General features: G+C 33.3%; 1 protein-coding gene across 3 annotated transcripts in view; it reads right to left on the reverse strand.

Moving 5' to 3' along the window:
* Window positions 1-19,813, reverse strand: part of U2SURP (U2 snRNP associated SURP domain containing) — a 55,168-nt gene that overhangs the window by 19,530 nt on the left and 15,825 nt on the right. The window contains exons 5-20 of one of the 3 annotated variants that reach the window (XM_029940103.1): window positions 18,522-18,636; window positions 17,928-18,061; window positions 15,283-15,350; window positions 14,606-14,700; window positions 14,490-14,522; window positions 14,313-14,395; window positions 13,260-13,425; window positions 12,865-13,076; window positions 11,882-11,925; window positions 8,692-8,796; window positions 6,878-6,944; window positions 6,636-6,799; window positions 5,148-5,310; window positions 4,652-4,731; window positions 3,896-3,983; window positions 2,614-2,736 (exon numbers count right to left, since the gene is read on the reverse strand). In XM_029940103.1, the coding sequence (XP_029795963.1) occupies window positions 2,614-2,736; window positions 3,896-3,983; window positions 4,652-4,731; window positions 5,148-5,310; window positions 6,636-6,799; window positions 6,878-6,944; window positions 8,692-8,796; window positions 11,882-11,925; window positions 12,865-13,076; window positions 13,260-13,425; window positions 14,313-14,395; window positions 14,490-14,522; window positions 14,606-14,700; window positions 15,283-15,350; window positions 17,928-18,061; window positions 18,522-18,636 (1,740 nt within the window). Of the gene's footprint in view, window positions 1-2,613; window positions 2,737-3,895; window positions 3,984-4,651; window positions 4,732-5,147; window positions 5,311-6,635; window positions 6,800-6,877; window positions 6,945-8,691; window positions 8,797-11,881; window positions 11,926-12,864; window positions 13,077-13,259; window positions 13,426-14,312; window positions 14,396-14,486; window positions 14,523-14,605; window positions 14,701-15,282; window positions 15,351-17,927; window positions 18,062-18,521; window positions 18,637-19,813 lie in introns of those variants that run through there. The other 2 variants (XM_029940102.1, XM_029940104.1) reach the window with 2 other exon arrangements.

The following is a 19,813-nucleotide window of genomic DNA, read 5'->3' on the forward strand; positions in this document are numbered from 1 at the left end:
GGAAAGAATCTTTCAAATTCATTCTATAAGAGCAGCATTATTCTGATACCAAAATCAGACAAAGACATTAAAAAAAAAGAAAACCACAGGCCAATATCCCTGTTGAACATAAATGCAACAAAAACCTCAACAAAATAGTAGCAAACCAAATCCAACAATACAGTAAAACCACCATTCACCATAATCAAGTAAGATGTATTCCTGGGATGCCAGGGTTGTTCAATAATCAATGTGATACATCACATTTAAAAAAAAAAAAAAAAGGACAAAAGCCATGTGATCACTGCAGTTAGGAGCAAAAGGAGCATCTAACAAAATACTACATTCATTTATGATAAAAACTCAGCAAAGTGGGTTTTACAGGGAACATACCTTAATATAATGAGGGCCATATATGAAAACCCACAGGCTAACATATTTAATAATGAAAAACTAAAAGCTTTTACTCTAAGATCAGGAATAAGACAAGGATGTCTACTCTCAAAACTTCTGTTCAACAGAGCACCTGAAGTCCTACCCACACCAATGAGACCAAAAAAAAAAAAAAAAAAAAGGAAAAGCCATCTGAAGAGGTAGGAAGAAATAAAACTCACTATTAGCAGATGACACAATACTATATATAGAAAACCTTAAAGACTCCGTATTAGACTAAATGAATGCAGTAAAGTTGCAGGATACAAAATATATAGAAATGTGTTGCATTTCTATACACTAATTACAAAACAGTAGAAAGAGAACTTACGAAAACATTTCCATTTACAATTGTACCAAAAGAAAAAACTACCTAGGAATAAATTTAACCAAGGAGGTGAAATACTTATATTCTGAAATCTATAAAAACTGACAACAAAAAACAATGAAAAGAAATTCCATGCTCATGGATTAGAAAAAATAATAGTTAAAATATCCACACTACTCAAAGCAATCTACAGATTCAATGCAATCCCTATCAAAATAACCAATAGCATTTTTCACAGAACTAGAACAAATAATCCTAAAATTGTATGGAACCACAAAAGACCTCATACAGCCAAAGAAAGTAAGAACAAGGCCCATATTTCAAGATTTCTACAAAGCTATAGTAATCAAAACAAGATGGTACTGGTACAAAAATAAACACATGATCAGAAGAAGGGAATATCCAAAAATAAACCCACATCCATATAGTCAATCTATAACAAACAAGGCAAGAATATGTAACGAGAAAAAACAGTCTCCTCAATAAATGATGAGACTACATGCAAAAACCAAAATGGACCACTTTCTTTCACCACACACAAAAATCAATTCAAAATAGATTAGAGACCTAAATATGAGACCTGAAAACATAAAACTCCATAAAACATAGGCAGTAATCTCTCAGGCACTGGCCTTAGCAACATATTACAGATAGGTTTCCTCAGGCAAAGGAAACAAAAGCAAAAATCAACTACTGGAACTACACCAAAATAAAAAGCTTTTGCACAGAAAAGGAAACCCAACAAATCAGAGGCAACCTACCAGGGGGAAGTGATGTTTACACATGATATATCCAATAAAGGATTAATATCAAATATAAAGAACTTCTACAACTCAACACCAAAATAAAACAATCTGATAACCAAGTGGGCAAAAAAAAAAAAAAACCCTGAACATACATTTTTCAAAAAAAAGACATGCAAACTGCCAACAGACACATGAAAGGAGGCTCAACATCATTAATCATCAAGGAAATGCAAATCAAAACCACAAGGAGGCATATTGCCTCACAACAGTCAGAATGGCTAGTATCAAAAGGATAAGAAATAACAACTGTTGGCAAGGATGTGGAGAAAAGGAACAAAAACACTAATTAAAAAACATACATGCACTCTATTTTTATTTCAGCATTATTTACAATAGCCAAGATATGGAAATAACCCGTGTCTACTGACAAACGGATTAAGATGTGGTGTACACACGTACACACACACTACTCAGTTATCAAAAAGAATGGATTCTTGCCATTTGTGACAAGAGATAGACCTAGAGGGAATTATGCTAAGTGAAATAAATCAGAGAAACACAAATATCATACTATTTCATTTATATATGGGATATAAAAAACAAAACAAACAGACTCAAACACAGAGAACTGGTAGTTGCCAGAAGGAAGCAAAATAGGTGAAAGATATTAAGATGTACAAACTTCCACTTATAAAATAAGGAAGTCACAGAGATGAAATGTACAGCCTGAGGAACATAATAATACTGTAATAACACTGTATAGTAACTACACTTATCATGGTGAGCATCAAGTAATGTATAGAATTGTTGAATCACTATACTGTACCCCTGAAACTAATATAACACTGTATATCAACTATGCTTCAATAATTACCAGAAAAATGTGAGGGTGGCAGAACTCAGTCACCCAGTTTTCACATAAGGACACAAAACAGAGAATTACTATTACACATAATTTCTTCTCCTGGGCTCCAGCAATTTCAGCAACAAAAACCCACAAGTTAGTGGTAGGTAAATAGTAGGTATTTTTCACAAAGAAATATTACTCACATCTGTAACATACCACAACCCCACATCATCCCCAGAAATCAATTCTAAAATAATCAGACAAATACAATGAGTACATACCTCTGTTTCCTTTTCTTCAATAATATTTACAAGTCCTAAGAAAATATTTTGTAGTTTGATCAAAAATGGTTCTGGATAAATTGCCCAATCCTCCCATGCTCTGAAACAGGTCATTACCCGTTGCTAAATAGGAAAAAGACAACAAATTATTATTTTAGGGCAATGTCTCAAGTTTCATCTCATGAGAATGACCATCATGACTTGCTGAATTTTCCTTTAAACCAACATCCTTGATAAAAAATAATAGCTATCATTATATTTTTAAAAAATCGTCACCTTGTAACTAAAAGGGAAGAAAAGTAGGAATAAATATAATGAAAAAAGAAACTATTTTGTTCTTGACCACCTAAGATCAATGCCCCATACCACAAGTGGTACATACACATGAGGCCACATTTGGGAATAATAGCTTAGAAATTTATGAAAATTGGGTATTAAGGTAGCCAAGTTTTGACCAGAATTCCTTCATGGTCCAATTAAGTATTTCCTTGATTCTAGTTATACTTTTCTCTGTCCTATCCCTAAACCTTTCTATAAGCTCTAATTTACAGTCAAAATGTAAGGTCAAGTTAAAAATTTCCTTTAAAAAAAAAAGGAAGAGTTTTTCTTTTTAAGTTCATTTATTTTGAGAGAGAGCACCAGTGCGGGGCAGAGAGAGAGAGGGACAGAAAGAATTCCAAGCAGGCTCCAAACTGTCAGCACAGAGGCCAACACAGAGCTGGAAGAGATCATGACCTGAGCTGCAAGAGACAAACACTTAACCTATTGAGCGACCCAGGAACCCCCCACTCCTCCAAAAAAAACTAAAAACTTCATTCCATGAACTCTTCCTCCCATGAAAGTGTATCTATTTATTCCATTATAAGCAAGGTATTTTTTGTTTGGCTTTCTTAACACAGATCTACAAAGTAGAAGACTATAAAAAGTAACTGAATATATTTTCTAAGCATGAATAACCAAAATTATGTTCCTATTCCAGCCAAATTATAAATACCAGTATAAAACAAGTGATATTCTGAATGTTTTTTGTAGAAAGACAAATATTATAAACATTTAAATAAAACACTTCAAACTGAACATCCAACAAAGTAATACTAGATAAAATATTTCAAAATTGCAGGTTATTTTTGATACTGAAAACAGCACTGAATTTTAAAATGATAATTTCTGAAAAACGCATCTTATGTCATATACTTGTCCTATGTGCTTCTCTATCCCTCCAATATGCTTGCCGGCCCTTACCCACTACTCAACACTAGGGAAAAAAATAAAATAAACATACCTTAAAGTTTTCAGACTGTAAATGGCCTTGAATTGTACGATACGTAGCATTGAGGTCTGAAAATATCTGACATAACTTTGTTTCAAAACTGAAATTCAAATAATATATTAACAATAGAATTAATTTAAAAATCCCTGTTCTACTTCAGCATGCTAGCAAATGAAAACATCTCTTGAACTTAAAAAAAAATCATAGATCAATTCTTTAAAAATCAAGAACTAGATGTCTAAACTCTTAAAACTATAACTGAACTCCTTATTCTGTACTGTCCTGCAAAGAAATTAGTTTCCTTGATTTAAAAAGGAATCAATATGATACTTTAAGCTACCTAAACTGACCTCTGTTTTAAAATAGGAAAAGTTAAAAGTACCTTGTCCAAGGTAAAAACAAACTAACAAACTAACAACACAGCCAGATTAAAACAGTTAGTGTTCTTTGTTCCCTTCCTTTATGCTTGCCAATATTTCTCCTGTTTCAGTTTATTTACTATACAACTGGCTAAATATGCAATAAAAATAAAGTTATTTTTTAACTCTTACTTGTTCTAGTATAATTTATCAAGAAACTAATATGAAAACTTTGAAAACATTTAGCTTAAAGTAAATTAATGAATGCAACCGGATATTTTAGAAAATTCTATAAACTATAAAGAAATTCAAATTAATTAATAACATCAATTAGCAAAATAATCCTCTCTCCTGAATTCCTTACCCTTAATATTATTTCAGGAATATCAGCTTACATCATTATACTTACAATTTTCTATAATATGAAGCATTGGCAACTTTGGCTGAAGAGTTATACAAAACATCAGAAACCAAATATAATCTGGCAATCTAGAATACCAAAAGATAACATATAAGAGATTAAAAATAAAAACAAGCAGCAAATTATATATCTAGGAAAAAATCCAACTGAAATTTTTTGCCATCAGTGGCATAAGGCTAATGTTTAGCTATAATACTCACAGCTAATTAGAAGGGTTCTAAGAAATTCTACATTCCTGAGGCCACTACTTTGGCAGGGATACAATATGTAATTTATTTACATTTACACCTGTTGATAACCTGCATATTGATTAACATAACAAGAACATAACAAGTTTCCCAGACAAAAGGAAAATAAGACTCCCTAGGAAAGATTTCTTCAGGCAAGTTCTTCATGCAAAAGGAAACTAATTTCAATCCAAAAAGAAGTCAACTATTATTTCTCTTTTACTTAAATGTTCCATAAAGAGAGATTATTCCCATACCTTTTTAGGGAGGGGTGTTTTTAAGATGGACAATGACTCAGTAATGCAATCCACTATTTCTTCAGCAGCTTCAGCATTATTAAGACAGAAAACCATTGCGTCTCCAATATCATTTTTCCTTGGAGTTAACCCCCGCAGAATTTCTTCTAATTTGTCCCTCTGTCTGAACACAAATGTTTTCAATTTATAAATATTTAGAGATATAAGTTTTAAATACCATTATAGTTTCTGCTCACAAACTAATTTCTTTAAAACCCACTCAGATAAAATTCTTAAGAGTAAATTATGTTAGGTCGATTTGAGTCCCCCAAACATAATATATTTCTTTGAAGAACTTACATGAGGGAAGAATCCTTTCTCGTAAATAAATAATTCAGTGACTTTTAGCTTACAAATACAGTAAATTTTAAATTATGGGCATTATTTTTTCAAGAGAGTCCCAGTCCTAGTATCCCATTACTATGGAAAAAAGCCTTCATGTTCTTTACTCTCTTTGAAGGAAGTCAGTTACGTTAGTACTTCTGCATCATATTAGAACAGGCTAAAACAGGGGCTGACAAACTCTGTCTGTAAAGGATCAGATAATAAATACTTCAGGCAATGCAGATCATATAGTCTCTCTCATAGTTACTCGACTCCAGTACTATTAACACCAAAGCAGCCATAGACAACAAATTAAAATGAGAAAGAAAAATTTTAAAAAAGGGGCAGGGGGAGCATGACTGTGTTCTAATAAAACTTAACAAAAACAGGAGGCAGCGAGATTTAGCCTATAGGCTGAATTTGCACATCCCTGGAAAAAATGATGAAAAAACATCTTCAGAAGCAAATATGCTTCAAAAATACAGAGCTCTTTATTGGTAAATGCATTCACAAGCAATCAATACAATTAGCATTAAGATTTACACTACACAAAGGAATATATACTCCTATATGCCATAACCTTTTAGCCAATTTTCTTCCATGAGAACCTCCTCTTAATATTAAATAGCTATAATGGTTTCTGCTTCTTAAACCAGTCTAACTTCACTGTACCCATAATGACTGAGCACTAATAAATATGTTTCAATGGTGGCCACACATTGGAAACTCTTGTGGAAAAGCTTCGCATAGTCAACCATATGATTTCACAGAGCTCTACAGTAATTTTTCCTCTTTAAATGTTGCATTCAGAGAGGCAAGAATTCTAAGGGTTCCAATATAATTTCTCTAAACACCACAAGTATTCCATTGCTAGAGAATCATTGCTTAAGAGATCATCACGATTCTTTATCAGTAGGAAGAGACAGAGGTCAATAGGACACATACTTAATACTTGTCAAGATGTTTAAAATGACAAAGCAATACAATGTTAGTATTTTAAATATTCACAAGTACAAGAAAAAACATTTCATTTTTTCAGGCTAACATCTTAATAAGATATTAATTAAAGCAATTATTAAAGTGACTTTTCTGAATATGTTAACAGAAAAAGAAAAAAATTCTTACTCTTCCTTAAGTGCTCCCTTTTTACTAGGCTCCTCTACAAAAGCTTCTGTTTCTTGTTCTTCTGACATCCCATGGAGGTATGGATTTAATGGTGGTGGCCTCCAAAAAGATCCATTTTTGAACATACGAAAATCTTCTGTTCGCCACTTAGTCGGAGAATCTCCCTAACAAATGTTCAGAATGTTATTAGAAAGGTGAAATACCTCAGAGTCAAAATTAACAAAGCAACTGATTCCACTTGCCTGCAGAATAGAATAAAGCTTCCACCTATAGTAAACATGGGCTGGTGTCTGGTTTTCAAATAAGAATCTAAAAGAAAACAACCAAAAAAAATTTTTTTAACATCATATTCTTTAAATGTCTTCAAGTAAATATAAACAAATGAGAAATACTATCTGCCTATTTCATTTAAAATAAAACCAAAGGGAGCGGCTGGGTGGCTCAGTTGGTTAAGCGTCTGGCTTCGGCTCAGGTCATGATCTCGCAGTTTGTGGGTTCGAGCCCCGTGTCAGGCTCTGTGCTGACAGCTAGCTCAGAGCCTGGAGCCTGCTTCAGAGTCTGTGTCTCCCTCTCTCTCTCTCTGACCCTCCCCTGCTCGCGCTATCTCTGTCTCTCAAAAAAATAATAATAATTATAATAACAATAAATTAAATAAAACAAATAAAATAAAACCAAAGGCAAAGATCCCTGAAGAAAAATCCTCACCCACTGCCTTCTACCCCCTTTCACACCCTAGCCCCCAGACTCTGTGACTGACCTTAGTACTCAGAAGGTCCACATATGCATCTTGCTAAGCCTTACAATAAATTTTATTCAGTGTTTACATGTCAGCTATTGTGTTTCTTTTTTTGATAGAGAGAGAGAGAGCGCAAAGAGGGGAGAGTCAGAGAGAGAGGGAAACACAGAATCCGAAGCAGGCTCCACGCTTTGAGCTAGCTGTCCGCACAGAGCCCGACACGGGGCTTGAATCCACAAATTCTGAGATCATGACCTGAGCTGAAGCTGGACGCTTAACCGACTGAGCCACCCAGGCGCCCCTATATGTCAGCTACTGTATCTGGCAATGGACAGATTTTCCCAAGATAAAAATTTCAAAAGCAGTGTTTTTTAAATGACTTAAGAGTGTTAAATGAATGTCTTAGAAACCACAGCTACTCAGAAGATAATAAATTTTCTACAAAGCTCTATTGTTCTACCGAATCTCACTTATGAAGGACTTTCATTGAAAAGGATAAAGAGTAGTATTTTCCTCCTAGAGACTGCTAAAAAACAATGTTATTCAGTTAACTAAATCAAAATCAGATGGAAAATTGACCCAAGTACATCCTAATCTAATTACTAAAACTGTCTTCTCATCCCATTGCAAAAATAACTCTATACCCTATACTTCTAGAACTTTATTCTTGGAAATATTTTTAATTCCAAAAAATAAGTTTAAAAAGTTTTTTATTCTTTTAAATGTTTATTTTTGAGAGAGACAGAGCATGAGCAGGGCAGGGACAGAGAGAGAGGGAGCCCAGATTCTGAAGCAGGCTCCAGGCTCTGAGCTGTCAGCAAAAGAGCCTAATGTAGGGCTCGAACTCACAGTCTGTGAGATCATGACCTGAACCAAAGTCAGCCACTTAACCGACTGAGTCACCCAGGTGTCACTAAAAAAAATTTTTTTAATGAACACCTGAGGACAATTTGTACTGAGTCCACCTATATGAGGTACCTAGAGTAAACAAATTCAAATCTAAATGTACACCTGAGGACAATTTGTACTTAACAAATACTGGTTCCAATTACATGAAATACCTAGAGTAAACAAATTCAAAGAGACAGAAAGTAGAATGGTGGCTGCCAGGGGCTGGAGGACATACGGAATGCAGAGTTATAGTTCAAGGGGTATAACTTCAGTAAAGGGAGATGAGAACATTTTTGGTGATGGTTTGCACAGCAATATGAATGTACATATGCCATTCAACTGTACACGTAAAAATGGCAAAAATGGTACATTTTCTATTATATGCATATTATACCACAATAAAAAAAAAAAAAGAAAAAGAATGCATACCTGAACATAGGATTGTTGATTTCTCTGTTCATAATCATAGCTTCAAACATTGGCCCTTCACGTACAACAAACTCTATCATTCGGTGTATCAGGGCGAGTAAATTCCTACAACAACAACACAGTTAAAGAAAATGGATTCAGACCTACCACTACATAAAACTATACTTGTCCTAAGTTACTATAATTGTGCAGAAAAAGATTATTCTGCTGACTAATACAAAATTTTATACCAAAAAATAATCTGGAACATATGTTAATGCCTTCCTTGTGCATTAAGAAGGAGTGGGGTAATGGGGACGGGGAGGTGGAGGGGAAGGAAAGGTGAAGGGAGGGTGGGGAACCACAACACAGCTTCATAGCAATAGAGATTTAATCTTTTAAATGCCACTTAATTTTATCTTCAAAATGCAAAACATTAAATTATGAATCACAACTAATTGGAAAGCTGCAAATATATAAAATCAGTAAACTCAGAGCTTACATGTTATCATAGCCATCTAAAAACTCACATACTATCTCAGTTTTAAAAGAAAGTATTCCTAAACCAAGCACGTTTGTGGTGGTATTGAAACGTTATATACATAACTATAATTTATAAAAATGCGAAACTATTTAACAAGTTTAAGGCCTGATTTAATAAAAAATCCATCCAACTCCTGTGCTTTTCTGGTACACATATAGCAGATGGAGTTTTTATTGAATCTGACCTTTACTGAGGCAACATCCCTTTGGATCACACTTCAAACTAGTTCACACCACTCATGACATGTTTAATTCTGCCTGCATATTATGACTCAATGAAGCAATTATATTGCCAAAGCCTTAAATGGAGTCCTCTTTCCAAAATATTCCAAAATAAGGGACATGGTGAGATGCTTTTCCCATTTTTCATAACAATTATTTTCTAATATTTAAGCCAAAAAGAAACTTGTAGCTTTTAGTACATTTTATTGGCTGGGCTCATAGAAAATATTTTCAAAATCTAGGTCCTAAAATCATGTGACATACACCACTATTTTAGACATTGATTACTGCATCAAGCAAAAATGACTCAGCTTATTATAAGCTGCTTTTGATTCCTCACTTCACCAGTCCCCCAGCACACACAGCTGATATATAATTGGGAAAAGCAAAAGGATATTGGCTCTTGGAACAAGGCACACACTAAATTACACCTTTAGCATTCCCAGCTCAAATTAAGTTCATATAATTGCTAGAATATGAATAAATATAGTTATAGAATAAGACAGAATGTTTTTAGCTCGATAAAGAACTGCTTCAGAGTACATTAACAGTAAAATAATTTATCTTGTAGTCATTATAATTATTTTCTTACAGTTTTCAAACCAACCTACTTAAATGGTTACTAACACCTCAACATAGTGAAAAAAATTAATTTTTTTGACCTAAAGCAGTCAAAAAAATTATTAAGTTTAAATCTTTAATAAAGGGAAACTATATTTAAAACTATTCATTCAACCTCAAAAGTGTTAAAACAAAAAACCAAAAGCATCAATTTTAAATCTAAATACTAGTATTTAATAGTTCTGCAAATATGCAGTCCTTGATGTCCAAATGAGAATATATTCTCAGCATCCACATAGCTAACGATATCATTTTGAGGGAAGGGGGATAATGTAAAGTTATGATTCAGTTCCAAGACTCCCACTGGTATGTGCCAAATTGAAGTGAAGGGAAATTTTATGTGAATATCCTAATATATAAAATCAGTTACTAGGGGGACAAATGCTATACATCCAAAAACGTACATGAATTAAGTCAAATGCAACTTGACTCGAATATTATACATGAAAAATGCTTTAGCAAGTTTAAAAGAAAGGATTCACTGTAATCGTGAGTTAAGACTTTTCAACAAAATACATACTCAAAATTTAGTTTCAAAATAAGCTGAGTCACATGTAAAGCTACTAGTGGATATATGCTTTTTGAATGCTACAAAAATTCTTTCCTATGAATGCTTTTTTTAATCAGTGGAAAAAAAACCCACTATAGTTTTAAACAGGCTTGTAAACTGATAAAATCTATTTTAGAAAATTTAAAGTTTAGAAGTTTAAAAATGTTTCATGTGATTATTTAAAATCAAAATCTGACAATTAGTTTTTGCTAACCTGATTTCAAGATTATTAAAGCATTGTAATCACACGCTTTTTCCTTAAAGATTGTGTATTTAACATCATTCTTAATAGGGTGACTTTTCTATCAGAATAAAACAGTGTAGTACAAAAAAGGATGTATTTAAAGTGCATTATTTTATTTTAAAATGGCAATTATCTTACTCTGGGCAACAACAACCAAAAAAAAAAACCAAAACCAAAAAACTGTCTCTCAGTTATAATAAAACCACATTTATTGGAGTCGATCGTACCAATGTCTGGTCAAAAACTGTATACTTTCCCAATCCATCCCATGATGTTTTCCTGGTCCCCCGCTGCCGCAGACAGTTCAGCTGGTGTTGCTCACCAAGGCCAATGTCAAAGAGAATTTGGTATTCTTTTGTGTTCATTTATTATTCAACCAGTGTTGTGTTCCTGTGTTTGGGAAAAGGCTTAGCTTGACTGAGCAAGAGCATACCTAGAGCATGAATTCCTCTGCTTTATCATTATGTTGAAAAAGAAAAAAAGGAAGAAAGGAAAATAAAAAGAATTCCAAATACCTTTGTTACCATGAAAAAAAGTTTCTAGTATGTTCAGTGTTCATGAAATGAATTGGTAGTAATTCCTAATCAATTAGAAAAAACCCAAAGCTATGACCTTTCAGTAAGGAGAACTCAAAACTAAGGTTGCATAAACACAAATCCTTCAGGAACTAAGAGAAAATAAAACAGATGGGTCAAATTTTAACATTATACACAATTTAAGATACACTTAAACTACTACATTCCCTTCACAATAGTCTAATATTATTAGACTAACAACTCCATATTAAATCTATTAAACACATTCTAACCACTAAAGCTATAAAATCCCCTACATTGGTAACAATAAAAACAAAAGGATAATGACATAGAATTGCAAAGTACACTAAAGTTAGTCACATATCCCCCCAAAAAGTACTGGGAAGGAACCATTGCTCAGTCAAGATATTACCTTTTCCTCAACACCATTTTTTTTTAATTCAGAAGGGGATATTGTCTATATTTAGATCAGTAATAATAAAGAAAAACATGTACCTTTCTGTTGGGATAACCACTTTGACTATGGCTTGCGACAGAGTCTGTATATGAAGTCACATCAGATAATAAACATAGAATATGTGAGTATTGTTAACAAGTAACAAGCAAAAATATACATAATGCATTGAAAACACTACACATCTAATCACAAGTTTTGCAGGCAATCACTGCATTTGAAGTAATTATACACTAAGCAATTACATAAATGCAAATGGAGGTGTTCAGTGAACAATAAATGTTCACCAAATGCAAAGAATCAGAACATTCCTGCCAGAATGCACATCAATGCACTGAAATAGGTACTACACTGAGAATTATCAGATAAAGATTTTAATTTGTGAAATAATTAACTGTTTGCCTCTGACCATACAGTTCGCTACTTTGTTCCCAAGCCTTTAAAACCAGCCCTGTCATTTTAAGTGTAATTATTTCATAATAGAACCAACAAATTCGTATAAACTTGACATTAAGTTGGTTTTATGTTTAATAAAAAGAAAATACTCACCCTTTGCTTTTACTAGAGTAGTTAACTGTTTTTTAAAAAACCACATATGCTCTCAAATACTCTAATGCCTCAGATCTTGAGAATTAAGTTAGCTAGCAGCTATCCAAACAGTTTAACTATTTAGGTCTTTCTAATTGAAAAGTCACTTAACCAAATACAAACTACCACTTTCCCAGAACAAAGTAAATTTAGATATTGCACTTAAGCAAACCTGGATACAATAGTGGGCAAAGGGGAAAAAAAAAAAAAACTTAAGTGGTCAAAAAAGGAATGGTAGCCATAAATAAAAATATGACCTAGTATTTCAATACAGGGTTTCCATGGGCTAAGGCAGGGAACACATCTACTTATTTCTTTAAGAGTTGCCAAACAGAATTACACACACATTTTCTATAAAATTATTGAAAAGAAATACTACCACAGATATTTAGTATTTACAAATTAGATGCGGCCCTATGTACATTTTTTAAATTACCTTCTCAAAATCCTCCTTGTTTTTAGGTGGCGGTAACATTGGAGCATTGGGGTTTTTTAACCTCTCTCTAGGCTGCGCATTAAAAGGCAGTCCTGATGGAGGTGGGGGAAGCGTATGTTCCATCATAGAAGGCGGAATGTATATTGGATGTGGAGGAATAGGCACAGCTTTACCCCAACCTAACTTCATTTCAAAAGACATAATCATCTTTCCTACAAAAAAGAAAAGAAAGGTCACCCTGGTAACTCTCAAAAGAAAATAAAAGATTTCTGATAATCTGAATTAATTTTAACCTTTCCATTTCTGGTCCGTTTTTCCCCCCAGACTTTTCATAAATATTTTCAGAACGAGAAAAAAGTCTGAATTCTATTAATAGATAACTAAAACCTTCTTACCATTTAAATTTTTTAAAGCTCTTTCAGCATCTCTTCTATTCATAAAGGCCACAAAGCCACAATTTCTCTCTCTTGCTCTTTCTTCATCAGTCCTAGGCCACATAATTTTCACACTGGCTAATGGTCCAAATCTTCCAAATTCTTGACAAAGCATTTCTTCATTCATCTAGTAAAAGGATTAAGAGTTTTTTTGGTATGCGAAAAAAGAGGGAAAATTCTATGCAACAGAAAGCAAAGTAATTTTTGCAAAATGAACAATAAGACATACTAATGCTATTAATTTTCATTCAAGTACTAGGACCTCTATCTATACAGGTAAAATCTTGCCCTCATGGGACATTCACAAATCTTTTCATACCAGAAACACAAATAAGCGGTCAGGGTGAAAAGACTGGATGGCTAAAGAAATCGAAAGTACACCTCTACGTCCCCTCTTGGTCCTTTTAAGATCCTGCATCTAAAATAAGCTGTTTCTCAGCAGTGAGTTGTTTAGACATTTAGCAACATCTTTCAGGCAGCAGTCACTATATTTAAGAAAAGGAAAAATATATGTTCGTGATGAAAGGGCGGGGAAAGGTCTAGTCACTTTTTCTTTTTCCAGCACCCAATATAACCAAGAAGAGAGAAAAGAGAAAATAGTAAATATATAACGAGGTCCAGAAAGATCATAAAGAGAAGAAAGAAAAAGAAAATACACTAAGGAAGCAAGCTATGCATCAGAAGGGGGTACTCTCAAAAGAACACTGTCAACCACTGGTCATATTCTAATCTGATAAATAATAAAATCAGCACATAGTTAGACATTTCAAATTCAGATAGCCCAGTTACAGAAAGAAGAGAGAAGACCTTAAGAACTATAGCAAGATAATTCAGCCCCTACCAGTTAAGATTTAATTTTATAAGGTAATTTTAGAGACTTCAATAGTCCCTAAGTGCCATCAAATTTGCTTTACTTCAGAGTCTTGACTTTATTTTTCATTGACTGATAAAGCAGTTTTCATCCATAATTATAAAGATTATGAGCCAACATTCATCTAACTTTTCTAATATTACCTGTGGGTTAATGTTTCCAAGGTATAAATTAGTAGTGCTTGGATCTCCTACATCATGTGAGCCAGGGGCATAATCATCAAGAACTAGGACAAAAGAGGAAAAAAAAAATTATAACCTGCAAAATACAAAGTATGGACAATTTTTATTAGTTAAAAGAGCAAAAAACTGTATTACCACCAGACGATCGATTTCTTCTTGAAGGCGCATCCACTTCAAAAGGGGAAAAAGAAAACAATTCTTAGTTTTTAGAACAGTTAATCACAAATACAAACATTAAAATAAATGCCACTTACTAGAACGACGTTGACCATCAGAATCTGATTGAGGAGGTTCAAATCGGCTTAACCTGCCTTTTGTTTTATGTCTCTCATCACGCTCTTCCTGAATTCTGTTGAAAACATTTATAATCACTAATAATGAGCCAAAATTTGTTCATTGACATCTGTTAAGAATACAACTTACCCAGGTGCCATGTTCATAGAACTTGAAATATTTGTGAATAATTAAATGCCAGTACTAACAACTGAGATTAGAGAGTCCTGTAGCTATAAGAGTCATGAGCAAATTTCTGCTATGTCATACAAGCATTAGAACACAAAGCCCACTTCTAAGGTGAGGAGGAAACTCAACTTCAAGACCAATGAATTTGTTCTTTTCATAGTTAAGTTTGCTCACTCCTCACGAGAATCTCAGTGACTACACTGTTTCCACTGCAAATAGGACTCCGGACATTAAATAAGTAGATACTATCAATTGAACTGCATCTACAGGACACAACCAAACCAGACGCTGGATGAATTGCTAACTCGCTTTCAAACATATTCTAAAAAAATCACTATAATATCTAAACCTCAGAGTAGGTAAGCCAGTTTAGTGGTAACTAACTGGTAGACTACTTTCTTCATACCTGCATCTCTAAGCAACAGCTCAATATACCTATGACAGCAGTTCTCCACACTATAAAACTTACTGTTTCAATTCTTCTTTGAAGAGTTCCAAATTGCTTTTTTTCTTTTCTTTCTCCCCTTTCTTCAGTGGCTATGAAGGATATGACAAGTTATACTTCAAACAGAACAAGATTAAACAAAACAAACAGTTCAATAATCATCTCACTTTAAATAATTTCTATTTTAGTGCCAATTATGTTCTAACTATTTAAATTAAAAAGAATGCTTCTGTTTTCACACAATTCCTTCCTGTTCTCTTGAAATAAGAATTTAACAATTATTAAAGCAATTAAAGAACATAACAAACTACAGTCTTAAAGTAAAGAAGCCACTAACTTTATCCCCTAAAAGCCTGGGATACTTAGGCTTGAATATTGTTGAGTAACAGGAAGCAAAACTAAAGAACATAAAGTGACTGACCTGCCAAGAAAAGTAACTAGCATGAACAACTACCAAAAATACGCCCTTCTTCAAAACAATCAGTATACGAGGACTATGAATTAGTCAAACAATCAGTAACATCTTTGGGATTCCTCTTTTAAGACTGCTTTTGAAATCCCTCTCTTAAAAGTGCCAAAATAACTCAATGGGGGAAAACAGCCTTTTTTGACAAATAGTGCTAGAATATCCACATGCAAGAAAAAGTGAAGTTGGACCTCTTCTTCATGCCATACACAAAAATTAATTCAAATGACTCACAGAAACTAAACTGAACACTAAAACTATAAAACTCTAAGAAAAAAACATGGGAATAAATCATTACTTTGAATAAGCCAATGATTTCCTAGATATGTAATGAAAAGCAAAAGCAACATACAAAACAAAACTGAATTTCATCAAAATTAAAAATTTTTGTGCTTTAAAGGACACTCACTATCAATAAAATGCAAAGACTCACAGAATGGGAGAAAACATGTGCAATTCAAATAGTTGATAAGAGACTTTACTCCAGGAAGTGTAAAATACTCTTACAACTTAATAAAAAGACAACAAACAGCCCAATTACAAAATGGGCCAAGGATCTGAAAAGACATTTCTCCACAGAAGGCTACAAATGGATGATAAACACATAAAGATGCTCTTTATCAGGAAAGTGCAAATCACAATCACAACTAGGTACAACTTCACACCCACTAAGATGACTAAAATAAATTTTTAAAATTGACCATTTTAACAAGCATTGGTAAAGATGTGGAAAAATTAGAACCTTCATACATTGCTGATGGGACTGTAAAATGGTACAGCTAATTTCGAAAACCATTTTAGCAGTTTCTCAAAAGGTTAAACAGTTCCCATACAACCCAAAATTCCATTCCTAGGTGTATGTGGACAGATATATCTATAAATATGTGAGCACTGAATACATAAGTCCACCAAAAAAGCCTACACACAAACGTTTATAACATTACTTGTGCAATAGCCAAAAGGTGGAGACAACCCAAAGGTCAAGTGATATATGGATAAACAGTATGTGCTATATCCATAAAATATTATTCAACCATAAAAAGGAATAAGGTACTAACATGTGTCTGCTAAGTAAAGCCAGAAAAAAAAGGCTACGTGTTGTATGATTCCATCTACATGAAATGTCCCAAATAGGCAAATCCAAACAGATAAAAAGGAGATTAGTGGTTGCCAGGGGTTAGGGATGACTAAAATAGGTATAAGGTTTCTTTCTGGGATAATAAAAATGTTCTGAAATAAGAGATTAGTGATTGTTACACAATTGTGAATTTAATTTAAAAAATAACTGTATAATTTAAAAGGGTAAATTTTATGGTACGTGAATTACATCTCAATGAAACTGCTTTTTGCCTTTGCATCCAGAGCTCTTTTAGTTATGCAAGGAAAGTCAGTGTCACCATTCAATGTAATCATATTTCTTCACCAACTGTGGCTCCAAATGACATGACTCACATCTACATATCAAATCCCACGAAAAATCCATTGAAAAATAAAAGTTTTTCTAATACCGAGAATACTTAAAAGAAAGTGCCACTGGGTTGGCAGTAACTCCAAATAAATTCCAAAAATGTGCTAGGCAAAAGATAACGTTATTGAAATATAGAAGTTTACCAAGGTAACTGCCAGTACACATGCTGGTATTATTTAAATCCCTCTGTTTAGAACTGTTTATTTTTTTTAATTTTCTAATGTTTTTTATTTATTTTTGAGAGACAGAGAGAGGCAGCACAAGCAGGGGAGGGTCAGAGAGAAAGTAAGACACAGAATCTGAAGTGGGCTCCAGGCTCTGAGCTGTCAGCAAAGAGCCTGACGCAGGGCTCGAACCCACAAACCGTGAGATCATGACCTGAGCTGAAGTCGGACCCTTAACCGACCAAGCCTCCCAGGCAGCCCTGTTTAGAACTGTTTAAAAAGATAATCCCATTACTTTATATTTATATTTAAAATAGTCAACTTTTTACTTGCAGTATGCAAGGAGTGTAACACCAAATGTTTACTGCTCAAAGAACATAAAAGAGTATCATCTAAGTGTCCTACTCTAATTTATTATCTCTTCTCTACAAAGATTAAGCACCAAAACTCAACATCTACTCCAAAAATAATTAAAAACAAGAAACCAAAGTCCTGCTTACATTTGAAGTAGTGAAATATCATTGGCAGTCATATCTGAACATAAAAAGTCACTTATTTGAGTATGACTTACAGGTTTTTTGGTTTCTATGACAAGAAGAGACGGTGGTCTTTCATTGGATGACTGATTTGGAGGATTTTTTTGATCTGCAAATCTTGAAGATGGCTTATAGATTTTACCTCTTTTTTCATCTGTTTCATGTTCTTCTGAAATTTAAAATACAAACTTTCAAAACTAACTTTCAAAAATAATTTTATTATTTGTTTTCTATTTTTATTTAAAAATAAAAGTAAATGCTTTTAGCACTAAGGTATAACCTACTGACAAAATATGAAGTTAAATTCATATTACCATCTTACTCTCTAACAAAAGACTAATCTAATAATTTATAGTAAAACTATGCAATACATTACAATTTTTGCTAAGTCTTGCTGCTGTCTTCAACGTTGAAAGGCACTAAATATTTTTAAAACTTATCTGGCTCCAATTTCTCATTAACCTACATCTGGCCACTTATTTTGTTAATCAATAATTAATATCAACACTAGAGGGTGCTGATAAAAAGGAAATGTGAAATTCAAAAGAACAAATATCTTTCATTATTACCTACAGTGATTCTACGAAGACATTTAGGATCTGCTCAAGGACTCTAATATTCATACTAACCTTTTGCTGCATTAACAACACCTCCACGCACAAATGTCTTTACTTTATTACCATCACTTCCTTCAAAAGCGGCAAGAAATTCCTCATAAATCTCAGCAGCTGCCTTTTCATCTTCCTAAATATACATGAAAATATTAGTATCACTTAATATGAAAATTATTATTGTGCATAGGGTGAAACTCATCAAGGAATAACGTAAACAAAACCTTTCCCTTCACTGGGAAAAGCAGGTTAGGCAGTCCCAGTAAGTAATAATATCTAGTCTTTAGGAGGTATTAGATACTAATTAACACTGAACTGAGAGAAACTTTGATCCTCTACTGGCCATTTGTGATATCAGAAAAAGACCTGCTAAGTAAATGTTTAGAAACAGCAAGAGTTCAACTGTATGACAACTATATAAAATATATTAGTCTATTAATGTTTTCAACGTTTCTAAAGCATGATGATTTAATTCAGTGATTATAAAGATTTCCTTTACAAACTACCGAAGACATGAGTATTACAAGTTGAAGCAGCAGTATCTTCACAGTTGGCCTTAGGAAAAAAGGTCAAAAGAAACTTGAACAATATCAGTTATTACTCTTCACAATGTCCCCAAAATATGCATGCAATAGAGGCCAATAGAACATAATAGAAATCAAGAAATAAATCCAATAACAGTTGTTAGTATCTGACAAAAGGAATAGCTCAAATCAAAGGAGGATAGACTCTTCAATGAATGGTGTTGGGATAACTTGATAACTATTTGAAAAAAAGATAAAAATGAACCAATTCTTCACATATACAAGGAGAAACTGCAAATGAATGAGATTTAATTTTTTTAAATGAAACTATATATAAAGTATTAAAAAATGAAGAAATTCCTGTATAAGCTAGAAGTGAGAACAACTGAATACTAGAAATCTTAAGGCAAGATTGGTAAATCTGATTACCTAACAATAAAGTTTCTACACGGAAAAAAAAAACACCAGAAGCAAAATGAAAAGACAATCAACTGGGGAAGAAAACCTTGCAACTTGTGTCATTAAGTATTAATAAACTTAAATATATGAAGTTCACAGAAACAAACACAAAAGCTGTTCAACCTTACTTATAACAAGAGAAATACAAATTTAAAACTACACTGAAATAACATTTTTCACCTAGCAGATTGGCAAAACTTCAAAAACATTGTCTGTTGGCAAGGTGATAGGGATACAACCTCTCATACATTTCGGAGAGAGATGCAAAATGGCCCTGCCCTTTCAGAGAGCACTTTGACAATATCCAACAGAGCTACATTTATGCAT

This window comes from Suricata suricatta, chromosome 5 (assembly GCF_006229205.1).
Source record: "Suricata suricatta isolate VVHF042 chromosome 5, meerkat_22Aug2017_6uvM2_HiC, whole genome shotgun sequence".
Classification (NCBI taxonomy): domain Eukaryota; kingdom Metazoa; phylum Chordata; class Mammalia; order Carnivora; family Herpestidae; genus Suricata; species Suricata suricatta.